At 36.3% G+C, this 17,953-nt stretch overlaps 1 protein-coding gene across 3 annotated transcripts in view; it reads right to left on the reverse strand.

Annotated features, from left to right (window-relative positions):
- Positions 1-503: 503 nt before the first annotated feature.
- LOC111000794 (serine/threonine-protein kinase 3) overlaps positions 504-17,953 on the reverse strand; it is a 31,081-nt gene continuing 13,631 nt past the window's right edge. For 2 of the 3 annotated variants that reach the window (XM_022270376.2, XM_022270374.2), the window contains exons 3-11: positions 10,120-10,278; positions 8,862-9,089; positions 7,872-8,080; positions 6,878-6,987; positions 6,094-6,209; positions 5,605-5,752; positions 5,170-5,323; positions 4,971-5,086; positions 504-3,635 (exon numbers count right to left, since the gene is read on the reverse strand). In XM_022270376.2, coding sequence (XP_022126068.1) covers positions 3,445-3,635; positions 4,971-5,086; positions 5,170-5,323; positions 5,605-5,752; positions 6,094-6,209; positions 6,878-6,987; positions 7,872-8,080; positions 8,862-9,089; positions 10,120-10,278 — 1,431 coding nt within the window. In that variant the 3' untranslated portion in view covers positions 504-3,444. The remainder of the gene's footprint in view (positions 3,636-4,970; positions 5,087-5,169; positions 5,324-5,604; positions 5,753-6,093; positions 6,210-6,877; positions 6,988-7,871; positions 8,081-8,861; positions 9,090-10,119; positions 10,279-17,953) is intronic. The other variant, XM_022270375.2, reaches the window with a different exon arrangement.

Raw genomic sequence — 17,953 nt, forward strand, 5'->3', positions numbered from 1 at the left:
GTGCCCGTTTTATATTAATTTCTATGTTTTATCCAATGATATAAATAAAGAATAAGAATGAAGTATAATTTATTGCAAAACGGTTGTTATACAAGTCCTTATATTTTTTTTTATAATTAAATAGGCTCGCATACTACAAGATGAACCACCTGACTTCTGGTTCACATAATAAATATTATGTGTTTTGAGTGTGGAGGAAGGATGTGTGTGGCCTCATGAAGGGATCCTCATATCTTCGAACAGTCTTATCATTGACTGGTTCAAAAACCTTGTGACTAAGGTGGAGAAATTGGTGAAAGTCATAACTTCGTTATTGCAATTCACATGATATGATGTCATCCCTAAGATTGAAGGTGTCGCTACATATGTGACCATAAAATTATTATTCTAGAATTGTCTATAGGCGACGGATCCTGAAATAAATAGGCCTACTACCCGTTTGCCTTATGTTACTTAAAAAATTGTTCTTACCAGTTACCACACATTAAAATAAAAAGACATTGTATCAATAATCTTTTAATCAGTGAGTCGATCATCCAAAAATATACAGCAGTAACATAAAATTAAAACATTTCTATTTCTACTAGGGTGACTTTAGGAAAATGGTTTAAAACATATTTTCATCGGATCTTTACGGATATCAAACAGGTTTCCACGAGACAAATTTTAGTTTTTTTTATTTAAATAATATGCATTTTTTTACATACGAATCTGAAAATATATTTAAACCTACAAGTACCTCTTACTCTACATTTGATTTTCCTTCTTCAGAACATTGATTAGTATAGAATCACATTTTTCCTTAACAATTAATGTTTTTAAAATAGAAAAAATCTCGTGTTTTTCTGCCAGTTTCCTCCTGATAATATTATTACGCTGTTAAACAATTTTCAAAACAATGTGACCTGCTGCCGCCAAAAATATCTTTAACTTTAATACTATTTTTTTATGTTGTAAAAGCTGTTTCCGGTGCAAGTCACAGTTTCCAAGGAGGATGCCGAATGTATTTTCGAAAAGGATTCAACTTAGCTCTCCGATACCGACAATTTAATTATGAATCACGTACAAAAAAAAATGAAAATTTTTAACTACCCTGTAAAAGTTATAGAAAAAATATTTTCACTGTAGGCCAATTTGTGTACGCTTTTATCAAAACAATATGATCTCCGAACAGAAAAAGCTCATGGCACTAAACTTCAGCTAAAGAAAACGTCATCTAAAATTATGTCTATCGCTCAAAGTACGAAAATACTATGAATTTACACTTAATGGCACTTCTAACTATGCTATTTATCGTATAATCTTGAAGGCGTGATGCGCATTTGTACAAGCGGATTTGTATGGGAAAAATACGCTAGTCTAAGCTTTCAAACTATTTTCGATAAAAAGTTATCTCTGTACAAACTCGTTTCAAACACTAATTGTGTAACTGCAATAAATTTTACAATAGATTCTGAATCTCACAACCCACTACTGAAGTCATTTAATATATCTTATAGGATAACTTCGATTGTACGAATTTTGATTCTTTCGTTATCCTAATTGAGACGTTGAGATCCAAATAAAAGGAACTAATAACTAAAGAAACAACGCGATGCGGAACATTACTTCGCCGATTCCTATGACATTTTATATAAAATAATTAACAGGACGTAGAACTACACGACAAAGTTTTATTATTATTATATTAGTTCTGACGGGCGACAGATTTGCGTCTCTTGTTATTCTTGGCAATAAACCGAAATTAAAGCATTTCTATAAACCTGTTATCAATTAAACTACGGAGAAACGAACATACTCGTACGTTCATACGCGTATACGGCATACGCCCATAACGAATCAGTTAAGTGGTACATAGGAATCGGGAAAACCCGACGCGTAAACTACAATATTGTCATGTATCTATAATATACTACAAAAACGTATATTTTCCTTTCTTCCGCAGGACGACTCTTCAAACTAGAAATAGAAAACGTATTCAGCGCGTTTATTATTCAACATGTCATCTAGCACCTTAAATACGATGAATGAAAAAAACTAGCATTTAGCTGAAAAGGGGAAATTGTTGAAAATTTTCTATCTCTTTCCAACTTGTTATCAGAGCCATCTAGCGGAAAAAGGTTGACACTACGAGGATATGTTTCGGCGTCCTTACTCAAAATCTACTAAGTAACAACTTAACCTAAATTAATACTAAGGGCGAACCCTTTGAGACGTAAAATGCATTTGCCGAAATATTTTGGCCTTAATTTTGAAAGGTACGAATGAGGAACGAAGATTTCTTCGCGTTTGGCACCTTCATCATATAAAAAGCACCAATTTAGACCAATATAGATAATCACCAATTCATTATAACAATGATCAACAAAACGCATCGAAATATAAAATTACAGTTTTATATCAAAACTTCCGTAGGAAATCTTCAATGGGATAATCAGAATTCATAACGTACCAACCGAAATATCACGAAAAATCTAGAAATTGAAGATCATAATTAATTCGCGATATTATCGATAAACTCTAGTAGGGATCTTCAATCATTAGACTTCTGATTTCATTTAGACAAAGTGATATATTCAAGACGTCACTGAATGAAATTTCACGACATTCGGACAGTTTTAGGAGAATTTATATTACATTTAGGGTCTGTTTCACAATGTCCGGATAAGTTCCAAATAAGCTATTTATTACTTATCGGTAGGATAAACAGTATTTTTGCGTTTCACAACTGTCATAGCGTTATTCGTCATGAAATGCGAAGTATCTTATTTGGAACTTTTATCTTTAGAATAATTTATGTGTTGCACAGCTATTTGGTACTTTATCCATACATTGTGAAACAGGCAACTAGTCTTGGTATCTTTAAGGCCGAATTTATATCTGTGAATACCACAAATCCTCAATGTAAAATGTAAAGTCTCGATCCGTTAAGTGGATATGTCGCAGCCAACTAGCTTAATTAGCCGTTCAATTAACATCCTAGCCTTTTAACTAACGGCCTGAAAGATATTCAGCCGTAGCATGGCTGGCTAATCCTTAGGCCATTAATACGATAATCATTAATATGGCAGAAATAAAAAAAGAAAAAACATGGTATTAAAAATTATTTTAAAATTAAATTCCTTGAGTCAAATGCCCATTATTATTGTCACTACACTCTTCCATTGCAGTTGTTGTTTTTCATGAAAATTTCGAAAACACCATCACCACCGACGCCATATTGACAGTTTAAGAATGGCAGAAAGTAGAATTAAATTTAAATTAACAGTCAACAGTCTAGGCAAGTAATGAAACGTTATCGATCCAAGTCAACCTAGCTGTTTGATCAACTGACTGAACATCTTTCAGGCCGCTAGTTAAATGGCTAGGATGTTAATTGAACGGCTAATTAGTCTAATTGGCTGCGGCATATACACGACTCTGATCCCATGGGAAACGTTTCATTCAATGATGTCGTGTGTACAATGTAAGCGGGGCTAGAAGTTCTGCTGTCGTTTGCGTTTGAGGGATATCGCGTCTAATATGGGCCGACGTTTGCGGTCGTAGAGGGCGTGGAGTCGCTCGATTTCGCCTTCCATCTCCACGTCCAGACGAGCCTGGAGCGTCTCCAATTCGCCCTCCGACAGGTACGACAGCTACATGTGACATAGCCATAAATACATTATCCGACTTGACAATGGTGTTAAAACTTAAAACTAAAATGACACAAATGTTATGTGAAGCAAAAAGCAATGTTGTGAAGTGAACACTAACCTTCTCGCACGAGATACCATCTCGAGTGAGAATTCTGCCATCATAGAAGCCGTTCAAGTATTACGTAAACAGATTAACTGCAATTCATTCCCCCCCCCCACTCCTCTCTAGTCAGCAAAAGTAAGCAAGGCTCTCAAAAACAATAGTAGACCTATTAACTTTTTTGTAGGAATCCTCGAAAATGCATTTCCTTTTCAAGCATAGACAATATGTGTAAAAAAATAATAATTCCTGTTGACGTATTCACCACATAAGAAAATCAAACAATTTGCTTGCGTCATATTTGAGCGGCCCCATATCAGATATTTTGACAGAAAGTAATAGAGCGATTCTAAAAGATCGAATCTTATCAATCTTAATCATATCTGGCTGAAGATTTTTACATCTTCAGCAATATCCTTTAAATATTTGCAATCGATATTTTATAACACTAAGTAGACGTGTATCCCTATCTCTTCGAGATCTAAAGGAAGAGACAGAAAATACTCTAATCTTTTGACTAAGAACGTCTGATATTTGAATGGAAATGCCTTGGCCTGTTTAAAAGTATGTATTAGCGACACTAATCTAATTGTGAAACTACACATTGCTACGATAAAAATCCACAATATTTAATGTTAATTTTGTTATGATAATAGTTATCTGTTATACAATAATATGTGATTGCTAGCACAGAATTAACGAATATATATATATATATATATATATATATATATATATATATATTCTGTGGCATATCTTTTAATTATTGTACAACATACATAACACAGATTATTACTCGCACGCCCCGTGCTGTGTTAGAAATTAATAAATCATATTATAATACACAAATATGTTATACACAATAATAAGGAACTTGATGCACAATGTTATCATTCTAATAAAAACAACATCTTATTTTAGATACAAAACATATACAAAAAATAGATACTGAATGTAAAATTTTCTTCAAGAAATCTAAAATAAGATAAATGCACTGTCCATGGGCGTTATCCATTTATAAGTTTTAATGTTTTTATAATTAATAATTCTCTCTCTTTCAGAATAAATAAATAAATAAATATACGATGTGTGTTGAGAATTGTACGCGAATGAACGTACGCGTACGTACTTGTGTAATGTTTGTATAATTGTTTAAAAAGTGCTAATTTTCAGTGATATGACTATTTTTTGTATTTACTGTGATTGTATGTTTGTGTATGCGTGTGAAAACTCACGGGGCGCGCGAAGTGGCAATAGAGTGACGACGTGGAGTTGACTTACGAATTCGAAGTTGCCAGATTCGATTAAGGCCCCCACACTTGCCGCGCCACACACCTCTGCCACTTGCGTACTGCGAATAGATAGATAGATAGATAGAAAAAACATCAACCAAACATGTTTTCTTATAAAAAAAAAGTATATAACAGTTAATACCTAATGGTATCCGCTTCGGGGAGTCGTACATGTGCGGTTAGCGTCCCATTGGGTGCGGCCATATTGAGGTGATTGACCTCTTTCTTCTCAAAGTGCTCGAGAAATAATGGCCGATATTTCGGCTTATTCGTGTCCATTGGGTCCGTGTCGTGGCCTGAAATATATTGCTTTTATATAAAAAAAACACGGAACAATAAAAATAAAATATGTGTATTTTGGAATATAAGATAGACAATCCTACTCATCGGCAAAGAAGACAAGAGGGTGTAGGCCGAGAGAAAAAGCCGGCGTTAAAAACTCTCGGTACTCTTTTAAAAAAGCAAATCATCATCAACACTTATTTTAAAACAAATATAGATAATTATATAATTATAATTATATAATTAATAATAATTAATTCGCTCTTAACAGTAACGCCATCTATTGGTGACTTACGTTTCATAGTGGCCAAATCCTGTTCATTGATGACCATAGTGGCCAAACCGGCTGCGAGTTCGGTGGTGCCATCTCTCGCGGGAACCAATGTCCCACTCGCCTGCTTCATCGTGTCCGAGTTGTACGAAGCGCCGCCTGCGCAGCCACTCTACCATTTCCAAGTAATAATAATTAATAATTTATTATTAAAGTGAAACTTTTTGGTCTGTGTGGCGCATGTCGCGTGACGGTCGGCCGCGGAGTAGGGATAAAATGCAAGGTGCTCGTCATAACAGCCAAGGCCAATATGGCGGCGCTCATAGTTCGCAGCAAGTATATTTTTAAATACATAATATATATGCAGATGTATATAAGATACCTATTTGTGAAGCGTACATACAAGAAAACAATTAAGCTGGGAAAATAAGCTACTGGGAGGTCGTTGACCTTGGACTGTCAGAGTCAAAGACACAGTAAATAGGTTATATATTTGAGGAGCTTTATACTCACGGCCGCAAATGTCTTGGCGTTGGAGGCATTCATGGCGGTCCTGTAAGCTTGACTCTCTCGGATTTCGTTCGCTTCCTCTATCATCTGACTGAGAATGTGAGGCTGTTTGGGGTTACCTGGAAAGTATCAAATTTAAACCGTAACAAGCGAGATTTTTAGCTCTAGGCCTCTTCTGTTCCGTCATTATTTCAAGATTTTAGCTCTGGGCCTCAGATTTCTGTTGCGTCATAATTTCAAGATTTTTAGCTCTGGTACTCAGATTTCTGATCCGTCATAATTTCAAGATTTTTAGCTCTGGGCCTCAGATTTTTGTTCCGTAATAATCTCTCTCAATAGGCAAGGAGGTTATCAGGTTCCTGTGCCCCACCCAAACCCACGATGTTTTCCTTCATCAAACGTGTTTTTTTTTAATGGAATCCCGCTGCTGACCTGAAGGGCCCTGACAGTTCAGGCTGTTTTGACCGCGATTGGCTTTTGTCCCGCGACTGGGGTAAGGACATCTCCTGTGAGACTCAGGCCTCTGCCTGGGCCATCGCAGGGTGGTCAATAACCTGAAGAAAAGCTCACAGGAGTGAGAAAAGTACGAAGTAAAGGGTCAGGTCTTCCCAGTGAAGGCGATTGTTACGATAATCTGTTTTAGACATCGAACCAGTAAACCCAGAAAACAAACTTTAGTACACAGCCGAAATCGAACCTACGAGCAGAGATGTATCACACACAGAAATCCAACAATCAATCAATTATCTAATAAGAAAACAGATATTTTTTATATAATCTAACTTACCTATGAACTCATGTGTCAATAAGTATTCTGCCGTCGCTCTATCTTCGGGGTTCTTGACAAGGCACTGACTTACGAAATCTATGAACTCAGGGGACCATTTGTCTGGTTCTCTGTAATAAAATATGGAGAAACATTTAGTACCAGCATTGCACAGCTGGATTATTTCATTAAATTCAAAGGCTAGAGTTTTATGTAAATATAGTCTTCAATAAAACTGTACTACATCACTTTGCTCTATTGTCTATAGTTTACGTAGTGTACGCAAATTCTAATAGTATAGTAAAATTTATCTTTATATATATTTAATCATGCAACAAACTTAAGAAAAATATTCGATAGTCTTTGTTTTAGGGATAATAAAGTTATCTATTGATGATTTTTTTTTTCCAAATCGGTCGAGTAGTTTTGGAGCCCATTCAATGCAAATAATCAAATCATCAATCTTATAATATTAGTGTACACAAAACTATAAACTCCTAGTCTTGTTCTCACAGTTTTGTATAACCTTCGGATGTCAGGTCTGCTTTTGACTAAAGTTTATTGCTTTGTGTGTAAACTTTGTGTGCGCACAAAAATGCACATTGAAAATAAAAAAAACTTATTTATATTTTATCTATTCTATATGCATTTGTGTGTGCGCTTATTAGCAAAATCACAGTTGCTAGAAAAAGACATAATTGCCATCTAAAATTCTAATATGTAACTACTAAACGAGTACATTAACCCATAGCTCAGCTAGCTAATATTTTCTTTCGATCTCCCTTACTCTCTCTCTCAATCTTTCTCACTATAGCTCTCTCCCACCTCTCGCTCCATAACTATTTTGCCTATGCTACGTTCGCCCTTTCTCACTCTCTCTCAATCGGTCTCAATAGCTCTCTCCCTTTTCTTTGAGAAAAAACGCTGCACATCTTCGTGACGCTAATATTATTATTATTGCGTTTCACCCGTAAACATTTTACCCTTATAAAGAAGTTTCAATTGAAAAATTTACCTGAATGACGGCGGAGGTTTGGTTGGTATCATAAAAATAGCCCTCATCGGATGAATATCTCCATACGGCGGTTTCCCTTCGGCCATTTCCAGAGCGGTGATACCCAAAGACCAGATATCGGCCACGCAGTCATATCCGATCTCCTGTATCACTTCCGGTGCCATCCAAAATGGCGTACCAATTACTGTGTTTCGCTTCGCCATTGTATCCTGAAATGAAAATGACTCAAATCAATATGGCGATTGTAAACAGTATTAATAATACTCCCTCTTTATTTATTATTGTTTAAAATTTAATAAATAATAATCGCAGGTTACTTACGCGTTGATTACATATATATAAAACTCTCGTATCATAGTGTGTAATTAAACTGCTCAGAAATGGCTCGACCGATTTTAAAGAAATTTTGTGTGAATATCGGTTAGGCCTGCGAATCGGACTACATCTATTTTTCATACCGCTTTAGGTTATGCTTCCGTCCCTAAATTATTTTTTTATGATACAGCAGACAAAAATACATACAACCCTTTTTTCTTTTGTTAATTAAAAAGTTATGACTTGAACTCATATAATGAAAAATTTAATATAACAACCTAAAATGTTTTTATTCCGGAAAACCGAACAGTCTCTGGAGTAGCAAAATACATATTGGTATGTATGTACTAAAAAGGTAGGCTTAAGTAAAATCAAATTAAGAAATAAAAAAATAAAAAAAACAAATTCTCATTGAAACTAATTGGGGTGTTATGAATTCTTATCAATCTTTCCTGCTGGTTACTTCATTATTTAAACATATATTACAATATGTTAAGTGAAATTTTTATACATCAAAACTTGGCCATTAAAAATAATTGCGGAAAATTATTTGCCAGTTTATTTTTTATTAGCTAAGTTTCATAATTCTCGCCTGCCTTGCCCCTTGCTTTGAGAACTGGATAATGTAAATTAAGATCTTCTTTTTTAATATAAATAAAATTTCATTTGACTTACCGTCAACTGTCCGGCCACACCAAAGTCAGCCAATTTAGCGTGACCCTCCATGTTGAGTAAAATGTTTCCCGCCTTGATATCTCGATGGATCTTTCTTCGCCGGTGTAGATACTCAAGCCCTTTCAGTGTGTCACACAAAATGGTCGCTATTTCGTCCTCTGATAGTGTTTTCTTACGTAACCTCATAATGTCCGACACAGAGCCCGCACCGCAGTATTCCATAACAATCTGAAATTAATTTAATAATAAGATATTATAAATATTAATACATAAAAAAATATTATAATAAGATATTATTAAAAAAGTATAATAATTAATATTAAATATTTTTGAAGTGAAACTTGTTTAGACGTATGACAATCACATTTTTACGGGTCACGAAGATTTGCAGTGTTTTTGTCGAAGAAAAGGGAGAGAGCGATTGGGACTGAGAGTGAAAAAATACACGTTATTGTTTTGATGTATTCGTTTAGTAGTAACATATTAGAACTATGGCAATTCTGTCGCATAACGTCTTGTGCAGTAAACGCACATTTGTTATTTACTAGCGTCCCCGCCCCGGCTTCGCACGGGTGCAATGCTGATACTAAATACACTACAGAAAAACAGTGTACAATACTTAGTACATTATTTTGATAAAACTCGTAGGGTTCAGCCTGCGTTTGCAATGTAAGCGGAAAAAATGTAATTATTTACGACATCACATTAGAAACCTCAAAAATAACAGTACTTCTCCACTATTTAATGGATGTTATTATACATATAAACCTTCCTCTTGAATCACAATCCGCATCATAATCCGTTGCGTAGTTTCAAAGATTTAAGCATACAAAGGGACATAGGGACAGAGAAAGCGACTTTGTTTTATACTATGTAGTGATGATTTATACTATCTATTAGCACGTATACAGTGTAAATCCAGAAATATGTAATGGAGTGATCATATAGTGGTAGGATCATGTATTGGGGCTTAGCAATAATTAATTTACAAAGTTTCCTATCCGACATGTGTACATTCTAACCACGCTCTTTTTTAATTTAAAAGCCTAAAAAGATTTAATCTTTTCTGAGAGGCACCTCGAAACTCCGTAGACTAGTCGATCCTGTATAAACATAAAATTATCGGAGACTTATACGAGAAGCAAACAAACTGAGCATCCGCTGGCGTAAAAAAATAATTGTAAGCATGCTTAGATAGATTTTCAACTTGCGGGTAGACGAAAATTTAATGAATGTCTATAAATTCAAAAACACCTACCCACAAATCCGTGTTCTTGAAGTAACTACCATAGTACTTGACTACGTATGGGCTGTCGCATTGCTGCATAATAGAGATCTCCTTGATGATCTCCTGCAGGTCAGTGTCCACCGGCACCTGCTTGATGGCAAGCACCTGCTCGCTCTCCTTGTGTAACGCCTGGAAATAAACAGGACTTCAAACTTATGTTAAAATAAACTTTGATCTTATCCTCACCGACAATGGTTTGGCCCTATCATCCCAAAATTAAATAGGCTGCTTAACATCTACCCTCCACCGCCTACAACCTAAAAACCATAATAAAAGACTGGCTTATGATCACGCCTTATGCAGTGTTAGAGCTGCTTTTGAGACCCACGATTTAAATACACGTTACTCATTCACTCACTTACTCACTCACTCATTCACTCTCCCACACACTTACTCATGCACACAATCAGGTGTGATGATAACGGTTTAAAAGTAAAAAAATAAAAAGGAAATTAATTGGTTAAATTATTTTAAGTAATTAAATTTGTTATGGAAGAGCTGGGAACCCTAACACAGGTATATTTACTTAAAAGGGTTCCCAAATCTTACACTATGAAAAGAAAGATGTACCAACTTAAAATGAATAAAGACTTATTTATTATTATTATTATTATTATTATCCCGATTGAGTTTATCGTGATGTATTTATTTATAACTTCTTATTTTTCCTACCAATAACAAAAATTATTGATAGAGTTCCGAATTATAACTAGAACTAGGCGAAAGTTTTCATTTAGTTTTAGTTATTAATTATTATTATTTAATTACTTTTTTAGTTATTGTGTTGTTGTTGCTTGACTATTTTTTTTCTCTTGATAGCTTGCTTATGATATTATTTTATACGTAGACATTGTTTTAGGACTTATTAATACGAGTTGTAAAAATGAATTAAGTATATGCTAAACAGCATACTTATATGTGAGCCCATTTCATTGCGAATCAATATTATATTGAAGTACAAATTAAGATCACGTAAAATCTGTCATGACAACGTTAATTACTAAGATGAGATGATGAGGATTACTGCAGTGTCTCAGTCGTCTGAAGCCATAATCCATTAGTGAGAAATAAGATTATAGACTAATAACAATGTTCTGATTTACCTTCATATGATTCATGTGTTACCTTCATATAATGTTGTACACCTGGAGTTGACATATTCTGTCAACTTCAGGTGTACATCGTAACGTAATATCGTTAACAACAATAAAGGCCGTAAAAGTTGATAGACTATGTTGTTAGTCATATCTTTTTGGATGACTTCTTCTCCGCTCCGAATAGCAGAATAAGTACATATCGGATAAGTTATCGAATAGCAATAAATAAATTATTTTTACGAATGCAAACAGCATATGGTGCCATCTGTTGACAAAAATTCGCATCATTCGAGTCAGTTCAAGAAATTGCGTTCTTGAGGTGAATGAGGAGATGCATAACCAGGTTTAGATCTTGATAGAAGTATCACCTCATCAGAAAATGTTGTACATCAGAAAGTGCTTTTACATGCAGTATTGCAATATTGTCGCTAGACAGAAGAGACCTAATGTGTAATAATGCAACTCTTCGTTCACAATGGCAAGGAAAATACATTTCAGTATTTTCGGAAAGTTCATGAATGTGATTATTAAACCACTACTATCGAACGCTATTGATATAACTACAATTCTAGAAATAGTTTTTCTTTACTTTTATTTCAATTAAATTTTGTTTTTATTTCTTGGTATATGTTATGTAATATTATGTGCCTGTGTGTTTGCAATATTCACATTAAATATTGTTAAATAAATAGATAGATCTACTATAAACTTTCCGTTTTGCTCCACTGTTAGGAATTTGGGCATTACTTTGGATAAAACCCTGTCTTGGCAGCCCCAAATAAATGAACTGAGCAGGAGGATTTTTTCTTCTTCCCACGCACTTAATAGGTTACGCAATTTTTTGCCTATCTCAACTAAAATTTCTCTTGCTCACTCTCTTTTACTTTCTATTCTTGATTATGCTGATGTATGTTATCCTGATTTAACTGAGTTGCAGCTTGATAAGTTAGAGCGCTTACAAAATGTTTGCATCAGATTCATTTTTGGACTCCGTAAATTTGACCATATTTCGGAGTTCCGAAGAAAGCTCAATTGGCTACCCATTCGATTGCGGCGTAAGATGCGCATTTTACAACTTCTCTTTAATATTCTTTTTAATCCCAAAACCCCTAGTTACTTAAAGCAAAATTTTATTTTCCTCTCCGGCGGCAGTTTTGACTTACGTTCCTTAGACAACCTAATTCTTGAAACTCCTACGCATAAAACTGAATTCTATCACTCCTCCTTTACTGTGCAGAGTATCCTGCTATGGAATTCCCTACCAATCGATATTAGACGAGCGCAATCTTTAAATGTATTTAAAAAGCTTCTTTTTGATCATTTTCTTTCTACCTCGTAATTAGTTCTGCTTATATATATTTATTTTTATAGGTTAACCTTTTCATTTGCTTTTAAATTTTTGTCTATAATTATTTTTATTTATTATTATTGCTATTTTTTCTTTGATTTTGTTTTATTATATTCAATTAGTTATAGTAACGCATGTTCTAAGTTTAAGTTTTTAGTTTTTTTGTTTTTTTGTTGCTTTTGTTAATTGATTTTTTTTGTACTCTACCCTCTGATGGTTTTTCTTTAACGTTGTGTTTCTCATTAGGGTTGCCTGGAAGAAATCGCTTGTAAGCGATAAGGCCGCCCTTTGCCTTATATCTTTTGTTACTGTTTTTTTTATTTTTTATTTTTTTGTTATGTGTGTTTTTGTATAAGGCAATAAAGGATTAATAAATAAATAAATAAATAAATATAAACCTAAATTTGTTAAAAAAATATCTTATCAACAAAATAACGGTAGAAGAAAACTTCGTATCACGTTTCCAATTGACATTTTAATGTTTACATTTCGTGGTGAACATCAACACACATCGCACGAAAATCAACACATTATTTCGACCACAGTATACGTAATTATTTAGGTTATTGAACTTTCGGATTATCAATAAAATACATTATCAATAACGTTGAAATTTAACCCGAGTCATAAATAGTGGTAAAGGAGAACGCAGAACCGGTTATCGAAAATTCTCGGAAAGGTAAAACGTACGTGGAGCAGTATATAGCATTATTGCATTTGTTTTCTAAGGGCTGTGGTATTCATTTGATAGCAGTAAGTACCAACGCCGTGACGTCATACTAAGGATTATTTCATCTGTTCCTTATGTATCTACTAAACGGCTACATAAAGTGAAACCAATTTTCTCACCGTAAAAACTATACCTCGAGTTCCAGAATAGATTTATAAAAATACTCTAATTGCTCTACCGGTCTCCGAGTATTAGCATATTTAGCAATTAAAGTTTTAGAACATCACATGACTAATGGTGTTGAAATCAGAGGTGTAGGGCTAAAAAGGTTGTACTCCCACTGATTTATTTTATTCTATGAATGAGATTCAATTTAAAATCGTATACATTTTTGACAAATCGGAGTCATACTTAGGCCCGGCGCTCATTATCGGCATCAACAAGAAAAGGGATACTTCGGCATTCCTACATGCAAGCGCACTATCGGAAACTATGGCATGCTCAAACGTTCTTAGCTATGACGAGGCGTTCTTAAGCATGCCGCACCGTCCTAGCTGCCCCCGAGTGTTTCCTTGGCGCCGGCGGCGCGGCGGGCGACGGCGTACCGAAGTAGCCCCAAAGCTGCTGATGCAGTACCTTCAAGATTACCGAAGCGGTACTTTTGTTACTACGATTTATATTATATACATATAATAGCTGTCACCGCGAACTTCGTTTCTCCTTCGTTTCACATAATATATTTAATTTATACTTTAGCCTCAATAACGCATGGTAATCATGTTATTGAATTGTAGCTTATATGAGACGTTTGTCGGTTTACCATAGCAGTGCCATCTATCATCTAGAATCTTTTGGAGTTAACAGACACTCTTAATGTTTGATTAAATGAGGCTAATGACTGAATCACCGACTACGGGCAGAAAACCGAATGTTACTATGAAACTATTGCGTTGAAACTATTTAATCTCCTTAAAAGCTATCGTGTCGCTGTGCTTGTCAATTTTACAGGCTTATTGCCTGTAAACGTTGTTATAAAACACATTAAAAATACCCCATTCGCGTTTATAATGTGATCAGACGTTGAGATTGCTTTTGTTTTAGGCGTGGACTACACATTGACTCTTTTCATTACAATGTCATAACAATGGGCCATTTGTCAATATTTTAAAACTAATCTGTGACGGATTAATAACATGTAACTGACGTATATAATATGTCTTTAAATGACAATTTACTCAATTTGTTTACAGTGTCACATACTTTCCTTGGCGGCTAAAATTGCTAATACCATCGCTATTTTGAAATGTCAGACTCGGACGGTGCGTTAGAGTGGGACAGAACGCATATTGCGCATTGACATCTCTCTGACGAGATCGGTGACGTAGCGTAAGCGCGGAAGGTGTAGCCGGTACGCGTTAGAGTGAGACAGAGAGTGAATTAATATTGTTACGAGCTAGGGGATCGGATAGAAAACGCCGTCGAATTATTCAAGGGTTTATTTCAATAAAATCTATGAGGAATTCGTTTACACTAATATCTTGAAATTACGCACAGAAAAACACTAATAACACACACAATGAAACACTGTCACTAATCACTTAAATCACTCAGTACTTTATCACTGGTATCACTTAATCGCACTTTTTCTCTTCGCTGTTTATCGCTTGGAATCGCATTCAAAACTGAACTGAGTGATCGCGTTTTGGCTCGCTTATATATCCCTGGGAAGAATCTCGAACGATGTTTCCGATGTTTACGAGAACTTTCTAGGCGGGAGCACTACTGAGTAGCGATCGCCTAATTCTAGAACGCGCGTACTTGCTATCTCTTTCGCACACTGCTACGTGCTTGTCGTACGGCGTTCTAGAGTTCTCGGTCTAGCTTCGAGAAGGTTCTTATCTTTTCTCTCTTTCGCGTGTCAAACAGTGCTTGTCCCACACCTAGAAAATTCGTTCTAGAATATTCCTTCATCGAAGGGCTATAACCAGGCCTGAAAATGCCTGAAAACGGGTCTGCTGAAAAGTGTACCATTCGTCTATACGTGTTCTGAAACCGACTGAAAAAATGTTTCAGCCTCCTGAAAACTACGGCAACATTATGTAAATTTCGATTTTCTAATATGTGATTGACCCCCTCCTGAAACGGTCATAAATCATATTTCAGCCTGCTGAAAAGTTCTCTAAGTAGTGGAAAAATCTAAAAACATTGCAGTTGACCCGTCTTCGTAACACTACCCTCTCCTTAGACATGCTCGTCCCGAGCATCATTACTTCCTTTATAGGGCGCCAATCGATTTATGTGAACGACTTTCGGTTTGCTCCTTAAACCACTCATTTTCTTGATCCGGTAAGTAACGTCATTAATCTTCGTGACTATCGTGTATGGACCGTCCCAGTCGGCTTGAAGCTTTGGTGATTTTCCTTTGCGTTTTGTCGGGTTATGGAGCCATACCTGCGAGCCTTCTTTAAATTCTATGTGATTCGTCTTCCTGTCATACCTTATCTTCGTAGTCTCACTTATTTTGCTTTGTGATGCTCGTACGTGTTTATGGATTTCATACAGTCTATTACGCAGATCCGCCGCATAATCTGTAACACTCTCCGGGGTGTCAGGTGGTCGTCCAGTTACAATATCCGCTGGTAATCTAAGTTGTCTCCCAAACATGGCTAAAGCAGGTGTAACGTTCGTTGTTTCATGAACCGCAGACCGGTATGACATTAAAAATAACGGAATATACTTGTCCCAGTCCTTTTGTTGGCTGTCCACCAATTTTGCCAAATGCCTTTCCAAGGTTTGATTAAAACGTTCCACCATTCCATCTGACTGTGGGTGATATGGAGTAGTCCGCGTCTTATGAATTCCCATTAACCGGCATACTTCTTGAAACAGTTGAGACTCAAAATTTCTACCCTGATCACTGTGCATCTCCAAGGGTACTCCAAATCTAGAGAATACGTCATTTACAAGTATCTCAGCTACTGTAGCTGCCTCTTGATTAGGAATAGCGAATACTTCGGGCCACTTTGTAAAATAATCCATAACAACCATGATGTACTTATTTCCTTTTTCTGTTAATGGAAATGGTCCGGCTATGTCAACTGCTATCCTCTCCCATGGTGCTCCGACATTGTATTGCTTCATACTCGCTCTAGTTCTCGTCTGTGGGCCTTTAACAGCTGCACAAGCTTTACATTTCCGAATCCAGTCTTCTACATCTTCACGGCAATGTATCCAATAAAATCTCTCTTTAATTTTCAGAAGAGTCCTTTTCACTCCTAAGTGCCCGCCTGATGAGCCATCATGATACATTTCCAATATGTTGCGAACCTTGGATCTTGGCACAACTAACTGCAGATGAGATGCATCCCCTCGAGTACTTTCCCATTTGCGACATAATACTCCATTGTGAAGAACTAAGCTATCCCATTGAGCCCAGTAACTCTTGGTCGTGGTGCTAGTTGTAGATGCAACTTTACTCCATTGTGGCTTGACAGCTGAGGTTTTCATCCAATCCAGAATTGGTTTAATGTCACAATCCTCTTGCTGTGCTATCTGCATCAATCTACCATCGAAATCTGAACGAATGGTATCTGTTCTAAGCATCCTCACGTGACCATCCCTTCCATCCTGTTTGGTGACTTTTTCACTTGGCCTTTGAGACGCATCATCTGAACTCCTTATTAGCTCTCTTTCATGGATCGCTAACATATCAGAAAATTTCTTTAATTGTTCCTCTGCCTTTGATAGGTGTATTGACAAGGCTTCCTCATAGTTATCCAGAAATGTTCGAACTGCGTTCAACTCTTGTTGTTTACTGGCCTGTCCGTCCACATCGATTACTCTACAGACTTCATAACCACAATTTGAAGAGTTGCCTTTTAAGGAGACTTCCTGTTCTCCGCACTTGAAGATCCCTTTTTCCAGATCTATCTTACATTTGTAAAACTTTATAAAGTCTAACCCGATTATACAGTCATCTACTATGTCAGCAAGAACTACCTTGTGTCTGTAAAAACGTTCACCAATCTTGAAGGTCGCGATACCTTCTCCCCGATCGGCTATGCGTTGACCCGTAGCTGTAACAAGCTGTGCAATTCCTCTAGAAGGGTTTCTAGAAAATGTCTTCAGAAGTTGGTGTCTGATTACTGTTCGTGAAGCTCCAGTATCAAGTGTCACATCACACTTAGTTCCATTGACTTCTCCGTCGATGACTAAGGTATTTCCACGTCTAGCCTTTACATCGCCTCGAAAGTCTTTCTTAGGGCACGAAAACCTCATGTGCCCTACTTCCCCACAGATGTAACAGGTTGGCCCACGTTGACCAGTAGCTCTTTCCGTAACAGCCCTAATGCGGTAAGGTTGAGGATCTTTCTGAATCGCCTCTACCTCCAACGCATGGACTAGAGCGTCCTTCAGGTTCTTGTGGTGACCAAGGTTCACTGCCATTCGAATTTCACGGTCACGAATACCGTCGACGAAAGCTTGAACCAGCACCTTGTCTGCAACGTCTGGTGAGGATGCGTAGGCTTTCCTAACCAGCGTCTCTATTTCTACTCCCCATTTTTGCAAGCTTTCATTTGATTGCTGTATCCTATCCTTTAATTGAGCCCTATAGACGTGCTCTAAATGTGCATCTCCGTACCGTGATTCCAGGGCATCCAGCAGTTGCTTCAACGTCACTTTACCTGT

Source organism: Pieris rapae, chromosome 20 (genome assembly GCF_905147795.1).
Source record: "Pieris rapae chromosome 20, ilPieRapa1.1, whole genome shotgun sequence".
NCBI classification, from domain to species: Eukaryota; Metazoa; Arthropoda; class Insecta; order Lepidoptera; family Pieridae; genus Pieris; species Pieris rapae.